This window comes from Styela clava, chromosome 1, assembly GCF_964204865.1.
Source record: "Styela clava chromosome 1, kaStyClav1.hap1.2, whole genome shotgun sequence".
Lineage (NCBI taxonomy): Eukaryota > Metazoa > Chordata > Ascidiacea > Stolidobranchia > Styelidae > Styela > Styela clava.
This window is the reverse complement of record NC_135250.1, coordinates 1052966-1074446: the sequence shown is the minus strand read 5'-3', so window position 1 is coordinate 1074446 and position 21481 is coordinate 1052966. Positions and strand designations below refer to the sequence as shown.

Sequence of the window (21481 nt, the reverse complement as noted above, 5' to 3'; positions counted from 1 at the left end):
TTTTTATGCAAGATTTTTGTTTATTTAAACTAAGGGCCCCGACCCGATTCTTCAACTAAAATTGGGAAGTGCACGTACACGAAAGTTGTAAGCATCCGCCTATAAGCTAATGTTTATGACAGAAAAATTCCCTATTTTTCATACTAGCGAGTCAAGACGAGTCACCGTTCATTCGGGGTCGAGTCAAGTATCAATAGCGGTTAGTTGATTTCGAGTCATTCATTCAGACGACGTGATTCATTTCAAGTCTTTGATGGTTGGTAATTCGAGTTCAACTCGGGTCAGGTCAAAGCAAGGATGGATTACCCTTTAGGCAAAATAAGCACGTGCTTAGAGCACCAAGGGAAAGGGGACACCACACAGAAATTTCCGTAGACAATTTTCAATGGAGTCCCAATGTTAAATGTAACAATTCGGGTTGGTCAGACGATACAGACCTCAATATTGTCCGGGTTGAAATGAAGTTCTCAAGTATCATCTTAATCCCCTCTATCAACCTTCGTGAATATGAGAACTGTTTACAAAAAAATTATGCAAATTAATCGTAATTTGCCCTCCATTAGCAATGAATACTGAAACTTACTTATTCAATATCACATAACATACAACACCAGTTTCGTTATTATTATTTTTTACATATAGCTCACCAAAGTATTAGGTGCCTAGGGCCTCTGAAAAGCATGATCCGACCCTGTTTCAAAGACCCGAGCATTCCCAACATTGGATCAAAGTCAGAGACCTTACTTTGAGTATGTTTCCTCAAAAACTAAATTGATACTGTTTTTATTATCTCTCTAATTACTCAATTTATATTTATTTTCAGTTATTATTTATTAAGTTTAGATAGATCTATAATATGGAATTTATTTTACGTTTCACTTTTGTCATCTTTACGTCAATGACGTTAGGTAAGTGTATTTTTTCGTTTTTTTTGTTGTGGTTTCGTTTCAATGAATCTTCTTTCAAGTCTTGTGCAAATACTCAAACCCAGCGGCGAGCAATTACTTTCCTGCGTAGGCCACTTACACAAAACAGACTTAAAAACTGGGCCGGAGGTTCAAAACTCATTTAAAAAAAATGAATAAGTAAAACAGGGTAATTTACAACAGCTAACGTTTACATAATAATAAGAAGCACAAGGCGACAATCTGGGTCATTATGACGTAATTTTCATCGATATTTTCAACGAAATTTTATATCCATACAAACCTCAGTCGTGATTACAACAGACACACGTGGGCCATATAAATCACTTCGGTGGGCCGGATCCGACCCGAAGGCCATAATTTTTCCAAAGGAAGAGGAACTACTTGCCAGAAAACAAAAAATGTTAATGCACATACCATAAACTATTCGAATCGCGTATAAGCCGAAGTGCGAGTTGATTCCCGAAAATTCATTTAACGTGATTTGTAAACGCCTTTCCCTATGAATAAGGCTCTGTATAAGCAACCACTGATATGTGAGAAACCACGAACCATACTATCCACGGAGAGTTATTTTTACTTTCCTTTGACAACGAAATTCCCTTCTACCTAGTTTTATTGCTTGATAATGTTAGTGAGTTCGAAAACGTGAACCCAGGATATTCAAACTAGCTGATAAATATGAGGCGCTCCCGGCATATGTGAGCAAGATGGCGGACAACGGAACGTAGTATGTGTACCGGGTTAAATTTCCGGTACAAATACTACGGGTGTCATTTTGCTAGTCCCCAAACTCGTAATAGAACTAAAATAAGGAAAATTGGGAAAAAAAATTTGCCTGGTACACATATTTTCAGATTACCCATTATAGTAGAGCCAACCATTGTTTGATTGGCAAAATGTCGACAAAGTTGCTAGCAACACTAAATTTCGACGACTCATTGTCAACAGGGTCGTCCAAGGTCATTTATTGTTGTTCAAGGTCACGTCGCACGTCATTTATTCCTGTTGAACACGTAAATCAGATTATTCCGTTCCTTGTCGGAATGTCAAGTCTGACGTTTTTAAATTTCGGGACTTTTGATTATTTTTAAAGTTCGCGATTCTCCATTGTTCATACGCACAACTTGGTAAATCGAGCTAAAATTGTAGAAATTAATCAGAAAACCGCTCAAACGTACAAAAACTGTTAAACATCATAAAATACCGCTAAACCACCAAAACAGCCCAAAATAGGTAAATAAAAAGTCCATATTCTCAAGAAAGTAGGTTCTCAAATTGCCTCATACAGAGCTACAGGGCTCCGCGAGGGAGACTTGAGTTCTCGGTGATCTATTTGTTTGTAAACTACTGCGATTTTTGCACAACAACGAGAAGAAAAATACCAACAAGAACAACAACAACTTAATAACAAAACGATCCACATGTACACTACTCCAATAGAAGGGTATAAACCTATTTAACAACAACATTATATTTTATTTCAGTAACCACGACATCCCCGTGTCAACACTATCTATTGGGGCAATCAGGAAACGTTACATTTCCAAATGATTTACAACATACAGTTTTGCAATCATTTTACACGGACGGATTGAACCTCACTGCAAAATGCGTTTACGCTAAAACTATCAACATGAAATTGCTGGCTCTCACCTTCAAGGACATTGTAATAGAAGCGCCGGGAATAAAAGTAAATATTCTTATTTAATATTTTGGAGAAATCTGCTCAGAGCTAGCTCACTCACTCAAAAAAAATAAAATAAACCCACTCACTGAAATACTAAAGGCTACTGAACTATTTATAGTTATGTATTAGGCACACTCACTCAGAAGTAAGAGCAACGTTACGGCCGGCCATATAAAGATACGGCCGCCCATAGGCTTCAGAACCAAACAAAATTAGTTACCTCCAAATTGGTACACACACTTCTGGAACGCCAAAAATTGTGTGTTTGCTCGCTCATAGTCTAGAAGAGCAGATTCATTATGCCTTTTCCTTTATATTAGCGGGTATTAATTCTCATTTATATTCATTTTCATAAATATCAGCCAGGATTACTGTCCAAATTGCAGTGCTATTAGTAGTCAAAGGTAATTCAATGTCTCATGACAGCCACTCCTCGTTCATTCAGCCTTCAAATATCATTTACGGCAGTGTCCAGGACTCTCAATCATGAGCTTGCTTACTCTATAAAATTTCAAAGCTCGTATTTTGATTTTATAGATCGAGACAATCAAAAAGAACTTGAAATCACCATGGAAAACATACCGGGAATTAACAGGAAATTTGCCGGAAATAGTGATCGAAATCCGCGGCGTAAAGTATCTTAAAATCGTGGTACAGAAAAATGCAGGGTCATTTATACTGGACTACAAAGTTGAAAAACCGCCAGGTAAGAAAGTGTTGATAATAGTTTTAGACGAACAACCTAACCTTACATATGACGTCATGGTGATATGACGTCAAATATTGCTTTTGTGCCCGGACAACTTCTTCACGGTCTCCCATTAAATGAAATCGGAGGAAATTCACAACCAACGTTGAAACTGAACTTTGGTTCAGTCATCATCAAGTTAATGAAATCATCAAATATTACGCCATTAACTTTAAATGATCCCTCCAATGAGCTAAAGTTGTATAACGTCATCGAGTCATCATTACGTCATCGAATCAATCAATTTTAAATAATCCACCCCAAAAAATCAATGATGTCATCAAATACTACGTCATACATTTTATATTAGATTATCTAAATTTTATTTTTCGCCTTTTTCATCACTGCATTATTCTATCGAATATCAACTCTACAGATATCAAATGCAGAGCACTGCCCGACAAAGTCAAAACCATCAAATGCTCTAAAAGTCGCAAAGCAGGATCGAAATGCACTTTGACGTGTCGGGATGGATTCGTTCATCATGAGTTTATTAATATGAAGACAGAATCGGAATTTGGAGTTATTTGCAGGTGAGGAAATTTTATTCTATATGTAGCTACGCTTATTCGCTCCGAACAAGGCATTGTAAAAGAAGTCACTTTTACAAGAGCGTAGCCATTTCAAAATTTATCTACACTTGGGAGAAAGGTGAGAAAGCTTGTCAAGGTGACGGGCCGCGTCTGCATAGAACGAGTTGAACTTTGACAATAGTTGGTGTAAGCATATAACCAAGCCCTATTGCCAGAGGGGACGAAAGCCAGTGAAATAGTTTAGTCGTTTCAGTCGAACAAAAAAGCCCATATCATATACAAGTGTGGAACGAAGTCGATAAGCAATACAACCTCCCGTCAAACTGTCGATTTTTCTTTCAGAAAAATAAGTCGAAGATCAGCAATCTGGCAACCTTCATTAGATAAGACTTTGTGCCGGAATGGAAGAAAGATTAAGAAAGAATGCAAAAAGATAAAGGTCGGTGCAGTGGTTTCCAACCTTTTAGGTTAAATTTCTCCTTTTCCCTGTTTCTACTTGTTGTTCAATCTATTATGGATCGTCAGAGTTATGCCACAAGTTTCGGCGCCAGAAGTTGTGTACATCAAGTTTTGTAAAGGGACTGAAACCCATAGGCAGGGGGTATATTTACTTGCCTAACAGAGACAGTTCCCGAACTCGTAACAGAACTTAAATAAGGAAAATCGGAATAAAATTATGGCCTGACCCTAACCTGGTACATAGTACGGGAGTACCACTCTTATAATAAGTATTATAGTAATGATGAAGAACTAAAAAATATAAGTTATACTACAGCGAATACGAACCAAATTTCTCTCTAAGAATGTCAATATTGTCCCATGGTGAAGAATACTTCCCCGATTGGTAAACATGGGGTAAGTTTATTAGGGACCCCGTCCAATACAGTTGAATGATCCCTTGCTCCAATATGAACTATTGCTTTGATTCTAAGCAGTGTTAAGGATACTCAAGTTTCCCTTACTACTTCTGGTCGTGCCATCTGCCACGCACCTGAAACAAATAACTGGCTAACTAATCCCATACCCAACAAGGACTAGTAACTGGACGAAAGGCCGGGGTTCGCTATATAGGACCAAGTCGTCTTATCGCTTTTACTGAGTCATCCGTTGCGCACGAGGCTTTGAACAGACGTAACAATAAATATATTTCAAGATGTCTAATTATTTTTGCAGTTCTGCGTTCCTGTACCAGAGACCACATCACTTGTATTTATGAACAATATGAACGAAGAAACAACAAAGACAACAACGAAGATGAACAAAACAGAGACTGTGAAATCACCAACCACGGAAGAGACAACAAAACAAATTAAACCGGATACTACTCTAAAATTGACTCCTTCCACCACAGAAGAATTAAATTGGTTGCTGATAAAGCCTATAGCTCGCAACACAGAAACTCCGACCCAGTCAAAACAACAAAATCTAAATACCGAACCAGCGTTACCGGGGCAACCTATTTCAACAAGAAATCCAAATCCAACAATAATAAAAGTGCTAACGCGAAATGAAGACGGAGCAAAGCTCACCCCATTGACAGATATGAATAAAAATACAACAATACAATTTTTATCGGAAGAAATTGAACCAACGCCTCCGACACACCTCTACCCGACTCACTCCGATTCCAACATTGTGTCGAAACATACAGAGCCAACGCCCCCGTCACACCTATACCCAGATGTGCAATGGATGAATGTAATAGAACATACAACCACTTTTCCACCAGCTACTACTCCGACCACCACAACAACCACTCCGACTACCACAACAACCCCTCCGACTACCACAACAACCACTCCGACTACAAAAACCCCTCCGACTACCACAACAACCACTCCGACTACCACATCAACCATTCCGGCTACCACAACAACCATTCCGACTACCTCTACAACCACTCTGACTACCACAACAACCACTTCGACCACTACAAGAACGACTCCGACTACCACATCAACCACTCCGACTACTACTACAACCACTTCGACTACCACAACAACCACTCCGACTACTACTACAACCACTCCGACTACCACAACAACCACTCCTACTACCACTACAACCACTCCGACTACCACAACAACCACTCCTACTACCACAACAACTACTCCGACTACCACAACAACCACTCCAACTACTACGAGAACGACTCCAGCCACCAGCACTGTCACAACAATGCGAGCAACTGAATCTACTTCAGCTAGCACAACTACCGCAACCACCAGAACTACGACGACTACGCTTACAACTAAAGTCAACACACCCAGGGTCAGTATGCAGGTGGCCGTTGCTATTAGGATATGATGAGCTTTTTCATAATCTTCCCGGATAAGAAAAGCTGATGAGATGCTACAATCGCGACTACCATTAAGATAGAATCAAATTTTTTGTTCCAAGTTTATCTCGGTTAAAAGAAAAGCCGATAAAACGATATAATAATATTTTGAACCATAGTATACTACACACAAGGCAACTATATAGCTAATACTTTTAGGAAAGAAATATATTTTTCATTTTTATCAGGAGAGGAAAGTCGATAGAAAGGCTCAAATACATAGCGGTCCATTGTCTGATAGAATATTTGCTTTTATTTGTCTTACAGAACATTTAATTTCTCTTAGTGAATATAACACAAACAATTTTTTTCATCCCACAGATTATTCTCTCACCTCCGTTGACGATTAAATATTGCAAACGATTCTGCAAAAGGAAGAGATACACCATGGACTACGCTCATTCCTGCGGATATTTTAAAGGTATTTTTCAAAGTAGATTCGACACTTCTACTCACATGAGTCGCCACCATTTCTTCGTACCTCCCTTTACTATCAGTATCGCTTTTGTGGCTTTAAATTGTGACCCACTCAGAAAAATAATTTCCCACCCTCTGAGATAGAGTATACCAACGCTAAAAATATTTTATATTTTGTAACCTATTGTTGCTTGTCGGTGAGATTATCAAACTTTCTCTAGTCTTCGGCTTCTTTATCTTCTTCCGTTTATTGGAAACAGATTTATGGTTTATCGTAGGGGTGACGGCAAGTTGGCCAACAGAGTTTTGTAATTCAATCCCCGGCGCTCCAGAAGTATGTGTACCAATACGGAGGTATCTAAGTTTGTTTGCATACTTTACATCAAGTTGTGTAAAGTGACGTAAGCCTATGGACACTGGATATATTCACTTGGTTACAACAAACAGTCCCCGAACTCGTAATATACCTAAAATAGGGAAAATCGGAATAAAATTATGGCATAACCCTAACCTGGTACACATACTACCGGAGTACTCAATCGCCTACTTGAAAATACAGATTTGGGTTACTCAAAACAGAATTTTTGATATTCTAAAAGTAGTTCCGGTGTAGGGATTTTTAGGATTTTTTATGAACGTGGAGTCAATATCGATACATATTTGGGATCAAAGTTTACCAATTTTACCAATCCGGCCCTCCTCAGTAATTCTTTATTTCCTCTTATTTCAGGTATCGGGAAGAAAGAATTCTGCATGATGTGCCGGTACTCACAGTTCAAACCTTGCAAACAGTATTCACATTTTGTATGAAAGAGAAACAGCAGATACTATTTCAACCTGGGCAGGGGAGTCAAAGAAATTTTACGCTAAACTCCGATCAATTAAAAAAAGTTTCTGCGCTAGGTTACTCCGATTCCCGACTCAAAGTAAAAGAGGAATTCAACATCAGTTCAAGCTCCCAACTCCGAGAGGATCTAACCTCTACGGTTCCATATGACTCATAAACAATGTAAAAATGAAAAGAAATAGCCTCTTAGCCTTTTGTCCCATCTTTGAGTACTGGGAATATGAACTCGATTGCTTCATTAGTTGCAGGGGAACAACAATTTAACAAAATGATCAATAGGCTTTGTTTGTGTCCAACAATATGACAAACCATGCGACCTCTACTCCGGGATTATCGTCGGATGAATAAGCTGGCAACGACGATGGTATAATTAATATAACGTTTTAACTATCAGGCCCGTGGTTCCCAATTTTTGTCGGTTAAATAATTCCTTGTTCTGCGTATTTTGGAAATCTTTATTTCCAATCCTCCCTCACTAAGCATGGAATCCTGTTATCGTTATTTGTGTGATCTTGATGGGTCTGCAGCCAGTTTTACACACAACTCCCACTTTGGTACACCAAAACGTGCATCACAATATTATTAAATATATTTGTTAAACTACACAAATTGATAATTATTCCGAATAACATCAAAATTCCTCCCCGGTTAGGAAACGTTGCCCTACGCCAGCGATCGGCAACCTGTGATCGGGTCCAGATTGTTCTCGGAGTTCTGGCTCCTGTAAGTCAAAGCATAAACAACAGTTTTTTCATTAGGAGCAGTATGGATTCAGTGGAAATGTCGACATAAACCAGATACACTTCACCAATTACGCATCACGCCGGTTCCCAAAGTATAAGTCGAGAACGGTAAAAATAGGTCGCAAGTCTGTCAAAACACACTTCTAAGTGAGAACTAGATTCATGAGTTACTAAAGGTTGCCGACCCGTGCCTAGGTCAGGGCTACTCAACTATTTTTACCAAATATCCGCATACAAAACTTTAAATTATTTGAGTCCGATCTTTCCAGAAATTATATTTCGGCATCCTAAACGCGCACTTCCTCGACCGGCTGATGATTATTAGCTAATCAAGATTGCTCATTATGGCGTTATAGTTTTTATATATATTCAAAACTATAAACGTCATTTTATAAAAGGAAACTTCAAAAGTGGGGCCAATGATTCAAAATAAAGAATTAGGTGCGGTCCGAATCAAATACTCAAAACGTCCGGATTCGGTCTGCCAGGTGAGTAGCCCTGTACTAGATCATCGCGCTCTGTGCCCAGCAGCACGGCGGCTCTGATCTCATACTAGCAAAATAGATGTTTTATTTGCTAATGTTACTGCATTTATTTCCTCAGTTCCATTATTGTCTTCTTTCATGTATATATTTGGTAAATTGACCTCACTTTGTACTTTTCATTATATTCTGTTATATTTTATCTGGCTTTTATATATTTTGATTTGTGTTTTTTAGCGCTTTTATTGAAATAGTCCAATCGACGGTAACCACATGGTGACCCCCAAAAACAGAACCCAGGTAGTTTTAAGCTTAACTTTTGTGCAAATCTTTTTTTGGGTCACTTTGGTATTTTGGGTCACTCTGTGATTCTGATATGCCTTTAAGTAAGGTGTATATTCAACTGCATTAGTAACTATCTCTGTAATTTCCCGGATGTAAATTTTTAATTATATAAATATGTGCAATAATATAAATAATTGAATTGTTTTATTGGACGAGGTAGGTTGTGAGTCTTTTTGTATATTTGTAGTTGGCGAGTTTAGTTACATAAAATTGGTTGTCATTCCGACGAATATTGCGAACAGTGTTTTGTACCTGGGACCTTAGCCCACTGTCCACTACATTGCCAGCAATATAATCATCAAGTACGATCATCAAAGCCAGAAAACTTACTGAACTGATTTTGGAAGAAGTGATTATACATGGACATTATTGAAACTGTTATTGAATTCGTTTTTCTTATGAGCAGAAATATTTAGGAATAATTACTTATTATATATATTAATTGATTTAAATATATATTTATTTATTTTCTTATATTGCATAATATGTTAGTATTGGACCACTGAAGTTATAAGCGCCTTAAAACATATAGCAACAACATTAAAAAATTTGCTAAACACAGATTATTCAAAAATGGCCATATCATCATCAATGTCTTGTAAGTCACTAGAATCATAAATTCCAACGAATATTTCATTTAACTTACTTTTCGATATAAACTAGGTCTCATTTTGGTACTTCCGTAGTATGTGTACCAGGTTAGGGTTAGGCCATGATTTCATTCCGATTTTACTTATTGGACACGTTGTGGACATAGCAATCGTTTCAATATTATGTTGTTGTTGTTGTTCTTGTTGTTTTTTGACACGTTTTGAAGAAATCGCTTTTCTCTTCGAATACTGGACCAATTGCTTTGAAATTTTCAGTGGTTGAAGATAAAATTTTTCTCCAGAAGGCTATTACTTTTTTGTTGTTGCTATGACGTCATCAAAATTATTCCCACTGGGTGGCGCTACGTGTTCATATATTTGAGCATAGCTCTCTTGTTTTATTTATATTACGAGTTCAGGGACTGTCTATGTTAATGAATATAACCCCTGCCCATAGGCTTCCGTTCTTTTACACAACTCGATGTAAAGTAAGCGAACAAAATTAGTTACCTCTAGGTTAGGTCTTATTTTCGGGAAAACAAGGTATGTCCCAATCATGCGTGCATTGGATACTGATCGAAGGTCACCAGAGTCCCTGGGTCGGACATTCACTAATTAATATTTCATCTGTTAAATCGCCGCTAACTTATTGCCGATTGATCACTGTTGTGGAAATAAATGAAAAAGTCGATATTCGGGAAAGATCTATTTTTTTTAGACATAGTACGTACCAAATAATCTAAAATAATATTAAAATTCTGACCATGCCGTGTTCACTTCTTGCAACTCCTTTCTCACAATGGTTTGAGTATGATTGTTCGGTAATAAGCATCTAATCGTCACAATGACTAAATGTAAATGAAATCTGTGTTGTAATTTAATTTCCGAAATCAATAAGTAAAACAAATATAGCATCTTATATTTGGTGATGTATTGGATTAAAAAAATGCAGAAATACTGATTATACTAGATAAATCTAATTTTGTTGCAGGAGTTCAATCCGACAAAATGCTGTGAATGAAGCAGCGAATCTTACCGCTTACAAATTAACATGATATGGCAAGTCCAACAGTCTGTTTTCGGAAGGGACCCAGTCTGTATCTTAGCAGTTGGCTAATTAGATTTAGTGGTTATTTCGTTGTTACAGGCCGTAGTTGAGTTTTTATCAGCAGACTAAAGAGGCAACATTTGGTAGTCTATGCTTTTATGGGACTATTTGCCGGATCAAACTACGGGTAACGTTGCAGGTTCAGAACTAGTTAAAGTTGTTGGTATCATGGTACCGGTAAGTCGAAATATATATATATTATTTATTTTTATTTCTGTAACGGAATTTTCCGAATTCGACAATATAGCTCAAACATTATTTTAAGACCCCTCCGATCATCAGATTTCCAGCCTTTGGAAAAGCCCGACCACCTTAGCGTTCCATTTGCATGTGCGTTATTGACGAAAGAGGCCGTTGCTACCAGAGTTAACCATATTGTGACCGCCCAGTATTCCTCTTGCACGTCGCCATAATACAGTTCCAAGGTTTCTTCCATGCGATATCAAGTAGTCAGCTCAGAAGAAACCCCAATTTGTAAACTTAAAAAATCCGAATGTTTGAAAACACACACACTTTTTTTTTGTATCTTGTATGATATCGTAAAGTACTTCGAGTCCCGGTAACGTTATTGAGAATATAAATAGGTAAAACAAACAATTCTGAAGAGTTTAATAAACCTATTACGTCAATGATATTCAAATACTTTTGATAAGGACAATAAGGGATTGAGGATCGCGGATCATGCCTAGTACAACATGCTGGCAATACCGGTATCGAATCGGCAATTTTATTTAAAATATTCTAATGTAGTATATACGTGATGTAATGTTTTAATTGTCTATTTCAATACTCGTATCTCAGTATACCGAAGAGTGAAATTTCCAATGAAAGCACCAGTAATTTCATCTGGTTAGTGTTGGCGAAATATAGGTATCTGATAATTATAGTTAGCTATTGTTGCGGGCTGATTAGCAATATATTGAGAAAGGTTACAAACAGTTGAGTCGAAAAAAGTAAATGCAGCTGATCTGGTGTTAACAGTTACAGAATTTACAAGCATTGTAGCAAAATGCTTGAGGGGAGAGGGACTACCATAGCATTAGCATATAGTAGGGATTAAGCTCAATGCTTTGACCATTACCTGGCTAATCGCCCTTTCAAACTGTATTGCGGAATAATACAAGAACATTCTAGTACTGGCCTAACGATATCCCATGATAGCGCCATTGCCACTAAACAACTCGGAGATAATTATTAAAGTAGAATATATAAGACTCACAACTAATATTCAAATTACGATAATTATACCTAAGCAACCTGAACTTTGCTAGGTTGCCCGGGAGATGTTGTAATATGACGAAAGAACAATTATCTTCGCACGGGACGGCTGACCAAGGCGAACTACGGTGGTGTCACAATGCCATCAAGCCATTTAAAGGAAAAGTCTAATTTTAGCCGTCCAATATGCGACGTTGTGATCCATGCATGGCCCATGCATTGCTTGTGGCAAATTTTTATTTTACCTTGGAACAAATAAAAGCAAATTTCCGATAATATGTCACGTATTTACATATCATTTTAAAATTCCCATTAAAAGTCATATTTACCCGAAGATCTTGGAATATATAATCTCAATTTTTATGAGATCGGTTAAATGATGCTTGTTTAATTATTGTTTGGTCATATAAACAGGATAAGCACATAAATCGTGTTAGTCCCGCTAACGCTTGTTATTGTCAGAGGGGGGCCTATTCTATATTTATTTTATGGGCGTTAAAATGGCGCAAAGTCTATAAACCGCTTTATCGAACAATAAAGCGTACGCGATGGCGAGCAAAACACGTTAGAGAAAGTCAAATACTCTTGTTTACTGAAGGAGAGTTTTGGAGTGAGAGCTAAATGAAAAATCTTACGCAAAACTATTCAATATTAAAACAGGATTTTCTCGGATTTCGAAGTCGAAATTTTCTACAATGCAGAGTGGGGAGTCAATTTTTTTTAACTCGGTGTCGGGAATCGATGGTAAATTTTCCCCAACTTTACAGCCTTGTCATCAACTATGGTGTGGAATATGAGGCGAACATGACCCGTCTAGAACCGCACTGTAGATATCCCATAATAACGATATCACAGAGACACACCAAAACAGCAATTTGGAGAGTAATATTTTTTGTACAAAATCGTAATAACTCGTTGCTGTATAGTTTGCTAGAAAACACTTATATGTATCATCAGAGGTAAGCTAAATACACTAGCAATCTGAACTCTGAAAGGCGGTCTGGCAGACAAGGCGTAATTTGACAAAAAAAAAATCTTTTTTTCGCGTGGGAATGGGATTAAATTACTAAGGCATATTATGATGGTGCCGTACATGACATCAAGCAATGTTTAATATTACGCTTGTGCTATTTTACTTGTACCGTGCGTGCATGGCGGTGGGGTCAGTGCATGGTTCAACTATGGCTCTCGGTAGAATTAATCAGAAAGATTTGTTTGTTCTAAAACATCTCTTAAAAATATTGTCAATATTTACTAAAAGATTCGGAATATTTAACCCTATTGTTTTATAACAACGACTGAATAGCAGAGCTCTGTGTTAATCATTCACAGGTCATGTGAACGGGGCGAGTAAATAAACCCTTTTAGTTCCACAGAAGCTTATTGTGTCGTTGTCTGCGCGGTCTGAATCAGTACATATTCCAGAAAGGGTTATGGAAGTACAGCGTAACTATGTTGCAAAACAAATCGCCGCTCTCAGTATGCTGAGGTTCGTGTTTCAGAAAGCAGCGCTTTTGCTTCTCAAAGCAAGATGAGAGCCATTTGGTAGAAAAATGATAAAACTAGTGAGATTGTTATATTTTTTTTTATACACTCTAAATGTGAGTATTAGCAAAACTTTCAAATTAATAAAACTCTCAGCGGGTTTTATTGTACCTACGTGGATCTTCGATAAATCTTGAATTTGGAAAATGCACCAGAAATAGCAGCTGCACTCTTACAAAATATATATTATATGATATATAATACTATGTTTTATATATATATTTATTCTTTTTCATCAGGTATGCAGTCAGTTGCATGCATTACATTGATAAACAAATTACATTACACACAACTCTCGGCAGGTTTCATTGTACCTAAGTGCAATTTCAGAAATGCACCACAAATTACAGCCATACTCCTACCAAATATATATTATATGATATATAATACTATGTTAGTATGTATATATCCACAATATATATTTGTTTTCATCATGTATGCATTTGGAATGAATGTTTGATTGGTGAATATCAGAATATTTTTTATCTAAGAAAAATATTCTGTTCTGACAATCACGGTACCATTACTTCATTAGAAACAGAAAATAAAGTAGAAAGAGAGTTTTAGTAAAATAAGTTTTTGCGAGTCAAGGTTGTCAGTTAGGTAATACGCCAAGGAAGAACGAAGATATTTGGTAAGTTTAAAATATTTTCATATTGTGATTTGCATGAATAATTCAGCTGATTTGTATTTTATATATTTGACGTAGGTAGACTTGGTTCTTCCGGCATACACTTAGTATTTGATAGTCAAAGTTTCGCAATATTCTACAGGCTGTGGAGTTGGAAGCAAATAAAGGAGTTCCCGGAATCGTTAAAATTACGTCGACCCGACTCCATTTTTTCTTTGCTATACACTCTCACGTTATCTCTATTATCCGTTCTCTGTATTATCTTAGCTTGCGAAATCCGTACATTGCAAAAAAGTCGCATTCCTCTTTATTATCTCGTTTATTGCTGAGCGAAATGGCTGTCTGTCACAATTCAATTGCCATTTCGCGCCCAGGGTGGCCTAACATTCGTTTAAAAATCCGCGATACTTTGAACAACCAAGCAGATTGGCTGCACCAGCTCATAAATAAGCGTTCTCTTTAAACGTAGTGCGAATTCCATGGAATGCAGAATTCCAATAACGCTTTTTGTGACAATTCTATCTGATCCAAAAAATTGTATTCGAATAACTTTTTTTCATGTCTACTACTACAAATTTAAACATACCCATTCATTGTTGATTGAATGTTTTGAAATAAATTAGCGTGTACGAATCCCGAAAACGTACTACCCGGGCCACTATGATCATCCCCCTCTAGACACGCCCCTGTTATCCATGTCTATCTTTTGGTAATCTCGATGTATGTGAACAAAGGTGGCGGACACCGGAACGTGGTATGTGTACCAGGTTAGGGTAAGGCCATAATTTTATTCCAATTTTCCCTATTTTAGTTCTATTACGAGTTCGGGGACTGGCCAAGTGACTCCCGTAGTATTTGTACCTAAAATTATGGCCTGACTCTAACCTGGTACACATACTACGTTCCGGTGTCTGCCATCTTGGTTTACGTACTTCGGGATCATTTAGCATATTTGTACAGGCCGTTGTTGATACACAACGATGTGTAAAGAACTACTATTTTTAGGCATACCAGAATCTTCTGATTCGGCGTTGCCTACCCCATCCATTACATCTTGGGTGAAGTGAAATAAATGAATAGAATTGAAAACTCCACAGTCTGTAATGATATTTATCCTGATTTGATCTTTGAAGCCAAATTCTTTAGTATAGTAGAAAGAAGGTATCTTCTTATATATATAAGCTGTTATAATTAACACTGGGTTAAACTTACATATTCCACACCCATATCTTAACGTTCAATAAGCTGAGGAATGTAATTTGTCTCATTTCATTTTAATAGCTGTTTTACTAAGCTTTCTATTTAAGACTTAGATATTTTGGGATGTGGATACTGTTGAATATTAGTTAGTATCCTGTAAGTCAATATATATATTGGATGGACATACGCTGGAAGAAAAATATGTAATAGATATGTTATTGAATATTTGTGTAGGTTATTAAATATTTGTTGGTACCTGTTAGTCAGAATGCTTATTTTCAATGAGCCGATTGATATGCGCTGAAAGAGAAACATTTACTTTAATAATGAATTACTTCAAAAACAAAATGGCGGTTAGATCACCAAGCCTAAATGATAGCTTTGTTCGACCCATGTACTCTAAGTCTAAGTGCTTTGAGGCCAAATATACCAACAGTACGTAATTCTTGGCTATATAAATTATTTTGTAATATATCGTCTACATCACCAGTTTGAATAAAATCTATGTATACACATATATATATAACATTCATGGCCTTAACACTGAGTAATCTAACAGTCAGAGGTTTGAAATGAAAATTTTATTTGGTAAGTGAAGAAATTTCTAGTTTGAATTTAATTTGCCTGCTCGATTAATAATTGTTGGTTTTTAAGGTTGCAGACAGGGAGAGTAGAAGAACATTAGAAATTTCGAAAAGTTTTTATGACTAGAGAGGTTTTAGCTACAAAAGCACCGGCCACTGACGAATGCTCCTTGTAGTAATTTAAAAGACTCAGGCTCTTTGCAACATGAAATATAAAATTGCAATACAAGGTGTTAGACGAATGATGCTGAAATTACTTTTTGCTTGGTGTGCATGCTAACTATATAATGCAATCAATATATGTTGTACCATTGTGAAAATTTAATTTGCGATGCATGACATACAAGAATCGTGTTTAAATTTATTATATGAGGTAGCTAGTGCAAAGTTTTCGAATGTGTTTACAACGAGTTACGAAGAATATTCAAGTCGAGATAAGATTGTAGTTCTAACGTTATCAGTTATATAGCTGATCGTGGCACAATGCAACAAATTCACCTTTCTCAAAGACTAAAGACACTAGACTGATAATCCCATTTTGTTTTGTAGTCATTGCACACATACGCTATCAATTATTACGCGTTAACCAAACGATAGAGGTAAAACTTAATATAAAATATGTTTTTTCAATTAGGCTGAAATTTAACACCATCAAAAGCCTAAACCTTTCAGATATTCATGTTGGGTAATATGCAAAAATACACATCTTTTTTAGAAAGCATAATTTTTACTGAAAGTCACCTCTACAAAAAGAACTCGATCAAACGCCGATTGGATTGGTGAAACGAGAATAATTTTAACAAGTCTTGAAAATAATAAAAAAAGTGAAATTTGACCAATGTTGTATTAAGCGAAAATGTGGTTAAATAACATTGAATTCGCGCGAGATAGTCTGTTCGAAGGGTCTTATTAATACATTTCATTATTCAATCTCCCATGGTTCGTACTCGGCAAGTTACTTTGCTGAATCTCTGACTTGACTACAGGTGCACCAAAATATCATTGTACGTAGCGCTGACTGACATATTATGTTGAGACAGACATTTTACGTTCAGTCACGAATAGTCGCAGATAAAACTAATGAGAAATGCCAGTCGAATTGCAAAACACGTAAACGGTCTTGAATCAGAAAGGTGGCCTAAAATCTGTGATTAAAACAGCATAAATAAAAATATTTAATTCCACCAACTAATCACTCACGTCATCACAAATATGCGACTGTTTACCGACGTCTGCCTTGCTATACCGCGTGATACGTATTATATTATTATTGGACACGTAGTGGACATAGCGATCGTTTCAATATTATGTTCTTGTTCTTTGACACGTTTTTAAAAAGTCGCTTTTCTCTTTGATTACTGGACCAATTGCTTTGAAATTTTCAATGGTTAAAGATAAAAAATTTCTCCAGAAGGCTATTACTTTTTTTTTTCCTATGACGTCTTCAAAAGTATTGCTATTAGGTGGCGCTACGTGTCCATATATTTGAGCATAGCTCTCTTGTTTAATTAGTCTTAGTGTGGGTTCGGTCGCGGAGTAAATGTAAAAATTCTAATTGAAAAAAAAAAAAAATTTCTTATTGGATATATATGACGAATAAACCAAAATACCACCTAAACCTAAATGATGTCTAGCCAACCACGCTTGATGTGGTATCCAGTGAAAACAGTGATAGAACTTTTTGGATTGCCAATGAAATAAATCGTTGAAGTTTTGAGATTGTGTAACACATTGTGTAACACAACACATGTTTTGACCAGGATATTGCTACAAACTATGCTCATTATTGCAAAATGTCGCTGATGTAGTTGTAAAATATACATATCACCGTATCTTATTTTGATCGGAATATTTATGATTGCTGTCTACAAAATATACTCTTTAGTGCAAATTTCGATGATGTATAGAACATTTATAGATTGCGCAGTTTGTTTGGTAACATCACCTGATCACGATACGACGCCAATAAGTCTCGGCTGCTGTGTACAGCGCACACAAAACTTACTACGGCTTGGCAAAAAAGTATACACGATAGTAAATAGATTTCCAATAGAAAAGAGAAAATATATAAAATTATTTTATATATCATCATTTGGATGAGATTTACGTTTCCAATATGTGGGTTGTTAATATGCTTATTTTGCAGAAAGCATATACAAATGCAATATTTTGTTTTGACATTATATTATTAGAAGTATGCAACAAAACACATTTTTCGCAATTGATAACTACCCATTTAATATAGATCTGAAAACGGTTTTTAAAAAAGTTTTGTGTGATGCCTCTGTAAAAAAACGAGAAAGTATTTATTGACCTTCCGCAAATAGAGACAAAAACCGCCTAAATTGGCCCCGAAATTATTTATGTTCATTTCTTATTCTTTCCGATAATTTTATATTATTTGCATGTGAACACCACAATCCTGCTCAATGAAATAATCGATAAAGTATGTTTCGAATTTGCAATAAACGTCGACCAATAATCGCGTATTTTGCCCGAAAATAGTTTTGGTTTTTCATTCTATGTTCCAAATTGGATTTGTTATATTAATACCATACCTCCAAGAAACAAAGCGACAAAGTATTTATTTGACATATGGTAAAATAAAACGCATGATTGGCTCCAAAATAGTCTTTGTTAAAGGTTCCAACTTGGCATATTTCGTATCGACACTACTCTAAAACATGATTAAAATAGTATTTTGGTGGTTAAAGTTGTATATAGTTTCTTAATAAGCAAAATTTGTAACCACGTTGGTACGTCTCGGGAGCAGGGCCAAAGGTGATAGAATGTTTAATGGATTTGTCTTCGTGCAGAATTGGGTGGCGGATTTGGAGACGAACAGTTAACCCAAGTCTTAGAGTTGAAATAGAATGTAAAGAAAAACTTTGTATACAATATATATATTTCTATTTAACCTGAATTTCGGAACACCTGTGGCACAAATCTTCAGTCATTGAAGTTGTGTAAAACATATCAGAGCGCGTCTTCCTTTTTGACCGAAATATATGTTATTGCTTTATAACATACTCTTAATAACAATGCGGCATATTGGGTTATAGAGTATATGTCCGTAAATTATTAGAATCTGAACAGTTTGTTTGTTCAACATCAGCTGATTGCCGATCGACGCAAATGAGTCTCTGCTGCTGTGTACACCGCATTCAGGCGTCACTGTTTGTTGTCATAAAGTATATTTCACAATGGCAGATTCGCCGCGGATAAAAAGCAAACTTTAACCGGCGAAACGTCGTATTTATTAATACATATACATCGCAATCCAACTAGACTTAACGATCTTTGATATCGTTGATAAATCATTTTGTGTAACGCATATACAAATCCGGCGTTTATTAAACGCTTTTTACAAAACACATTTTTCGCGTTTGGTATTCATTTATTTTTTAATACTGATATCGATCCGAAAACCACAACATCGAAAAGTTCTTGTTTATTTTTTGCTGGTTTGTGTCCCGATCATAGCTGGCTCTGAAAGCGATGTCAGTTTAGTGTTCAGTTGTCTGTACTTTAATTTGCATGCGTGATTCAAAATATCATTTGCAAGAATGAAGAAAGACTGAAGAGACTGTGTTGGTTGGCGTGAAGAAGGTATGTTATACTCGGTATACCCCGAGGTTTTTTTCAAAAGTGGAAAAAACGCCACAATCACTCGTGCTGCTTTCAAAAATGCATTATGTATTAGTATTGAAATTTTTGTACATTTTGAGAAGTTGGTAAAATATTGACATCCTGAAAATATCGCTGTGATGTTCAAAATATTACAAGGGCTATATATTATAGGCTGGTTGAATTTCGAATCTCGAACACTTGAACGATAATAAAATCGAATATTTTTCGTATCGAATCTCGAACACTTGAAGGATATTCAAATCGAATATTTTTCGTATCGAATTTCGAACACTTAAGAGATATTCAAATCGAATATTTTTCAATTTGAATCTCGGATATTTCTTGAAAGATATTTCTGAGATCGTCTAACATCTTCTTGATACTTAGCGATCAAAAGGTACTAAACCCAACGCTAAAGAGCAATTCTTACAGACGCCAGCTAGCGGGTGAAAGGTGGTCACATGGTCACCCTTATAATGACCCTCTTGCTTCAACTGGAAACTAGTTTGCACTAGATGTTCAAAAACCGCGCATTATCATTTTGTTGAGCAGTCGGGACTTGGAAAATAGTTTTCAACTTCTTTTTCCAACTTCATAAGATGTTCAGTGAATCTTGTGGTCTCAAATTGGGGATTGTGGCACCGAAATTTACAGTACTGTTACAGTACTAAACGTAAGACGGTCCTAATATTTTTCCTTCGCAAAACTGAGTTTTGCTAGAAATGCTTTGACTTAATCTACGAACTCACACACTGTTAGGTCTTTTCTTCCAAGACCCTTATTTAGCATATTCTTAACATCAACATTATCAACAAGGATGGGCAGTTTTCACAAAGATTGTTAAGAGCACTCCATTTACACTGTCCATCATCTTAATCACTAGTGATGTAACGTCGACGAGTTCGGCAGAAAAGATTTTGCATGGCAATAAAAATTGCATACGGTTCAAAAATATCAGATGAGCTAAAAAGCCAGACTATTTTTGTTCAGACGTAGTTGCACCCCATTCAGTGCACACACCCAGACTCTAAGATTTTCCCATTTCAAACCATGTAACTTAAAGAAGTTACAATTTGAAATATGTCATATTCTTTAGTTGCTTCTAATGCCGCCTTCATCAAAAACTCTTAATCGGCGCCATTATCTACATATCGAACGTAAATAAGCGTCGGAGCACAGTTTGTTACATCTGTAGACTCGTCGAGCTGAATTGCGGATCCACTTTACTATATACAAATATTCAGTGACAATCTTTAATTCTTCAGTGGACTGAATTGTTACTCACTTTGAAACGACACAACCATAATTTATTATCTCATGAGACTTACCTTTTCCTCACATTTCATACACTCATAGTGTGTTGCCAGTTTTGAAAGTCTTTTTGTTGAATTGTTATGATTTCCATCGTTGGTATTCTAAAAATCTCTCTCTCTATCTACTACTGAACCATGATGGCCCATCGTTATCACACATAAAACGAAAAAAAATCTCAAAAACAAAATAAAAAAATTATATTCGCAAAATAAAAACGGGCTAAAAATATGATAATGCAAAAAAAATAGAAACCAAAAATAGAAAATAACAATTGAAATCAATATGGAAAAGGTTGACGGGCCATGGTTGCCATCCTTTTTATTTTCATTTTAATCCCTTTTTTATTTTATTTTTTTGGATTTTTATTATTTTTACTTCGTTTATTTATTTCAGTTTTCTTTTTCAAATTTTGTTTTTGAAATTTTTTCACGCGTGGCAACGATGGGCCACCATACTAGACCAATTAATTTCATATGTTAGCAGTGAAAAAACGGAATCCAAATCTTAAGCAGTAGTATACCCGTAACAGACTTTATTTTTCTCGTGTCCATATAATTGTGCATAGCTTTACTATTTCCTTGTGTTATATTCC

The 21481-nt window shown here is 36.2% G+C and overlaps 1 protein-coding gene across 1 annotated transcript; it reads left to right on the top strand.

The window, feature by feature from the left end:
* Nucleotides 1-808: 808 nt before the first annotated feature.
* Nucleotides 809-10066, top strand: LOC120348617 (uncharacterized). The gene is made up of 8 exons (XM_078115778.1): nt 809-908; nt 2414-2619; nt 3154-3322; nt 3741-3897; nt 4240-4336; nt 5071-6168; nt 6557-6656; nt 7383-10066. The coding sequence occupies exons 1-8, from the start codon at nt 857-859 to the stop codon at nt 7460-7462; spliced, it is 1959 nt and encodes a 652-aa protein (XP_077971904.1). The 5' UTR covers nt 809-856; the 3' UTR covers nt 7463-10066.
* Nucleotides 10067-21481: the final 11415 nt, after the last annotated feature.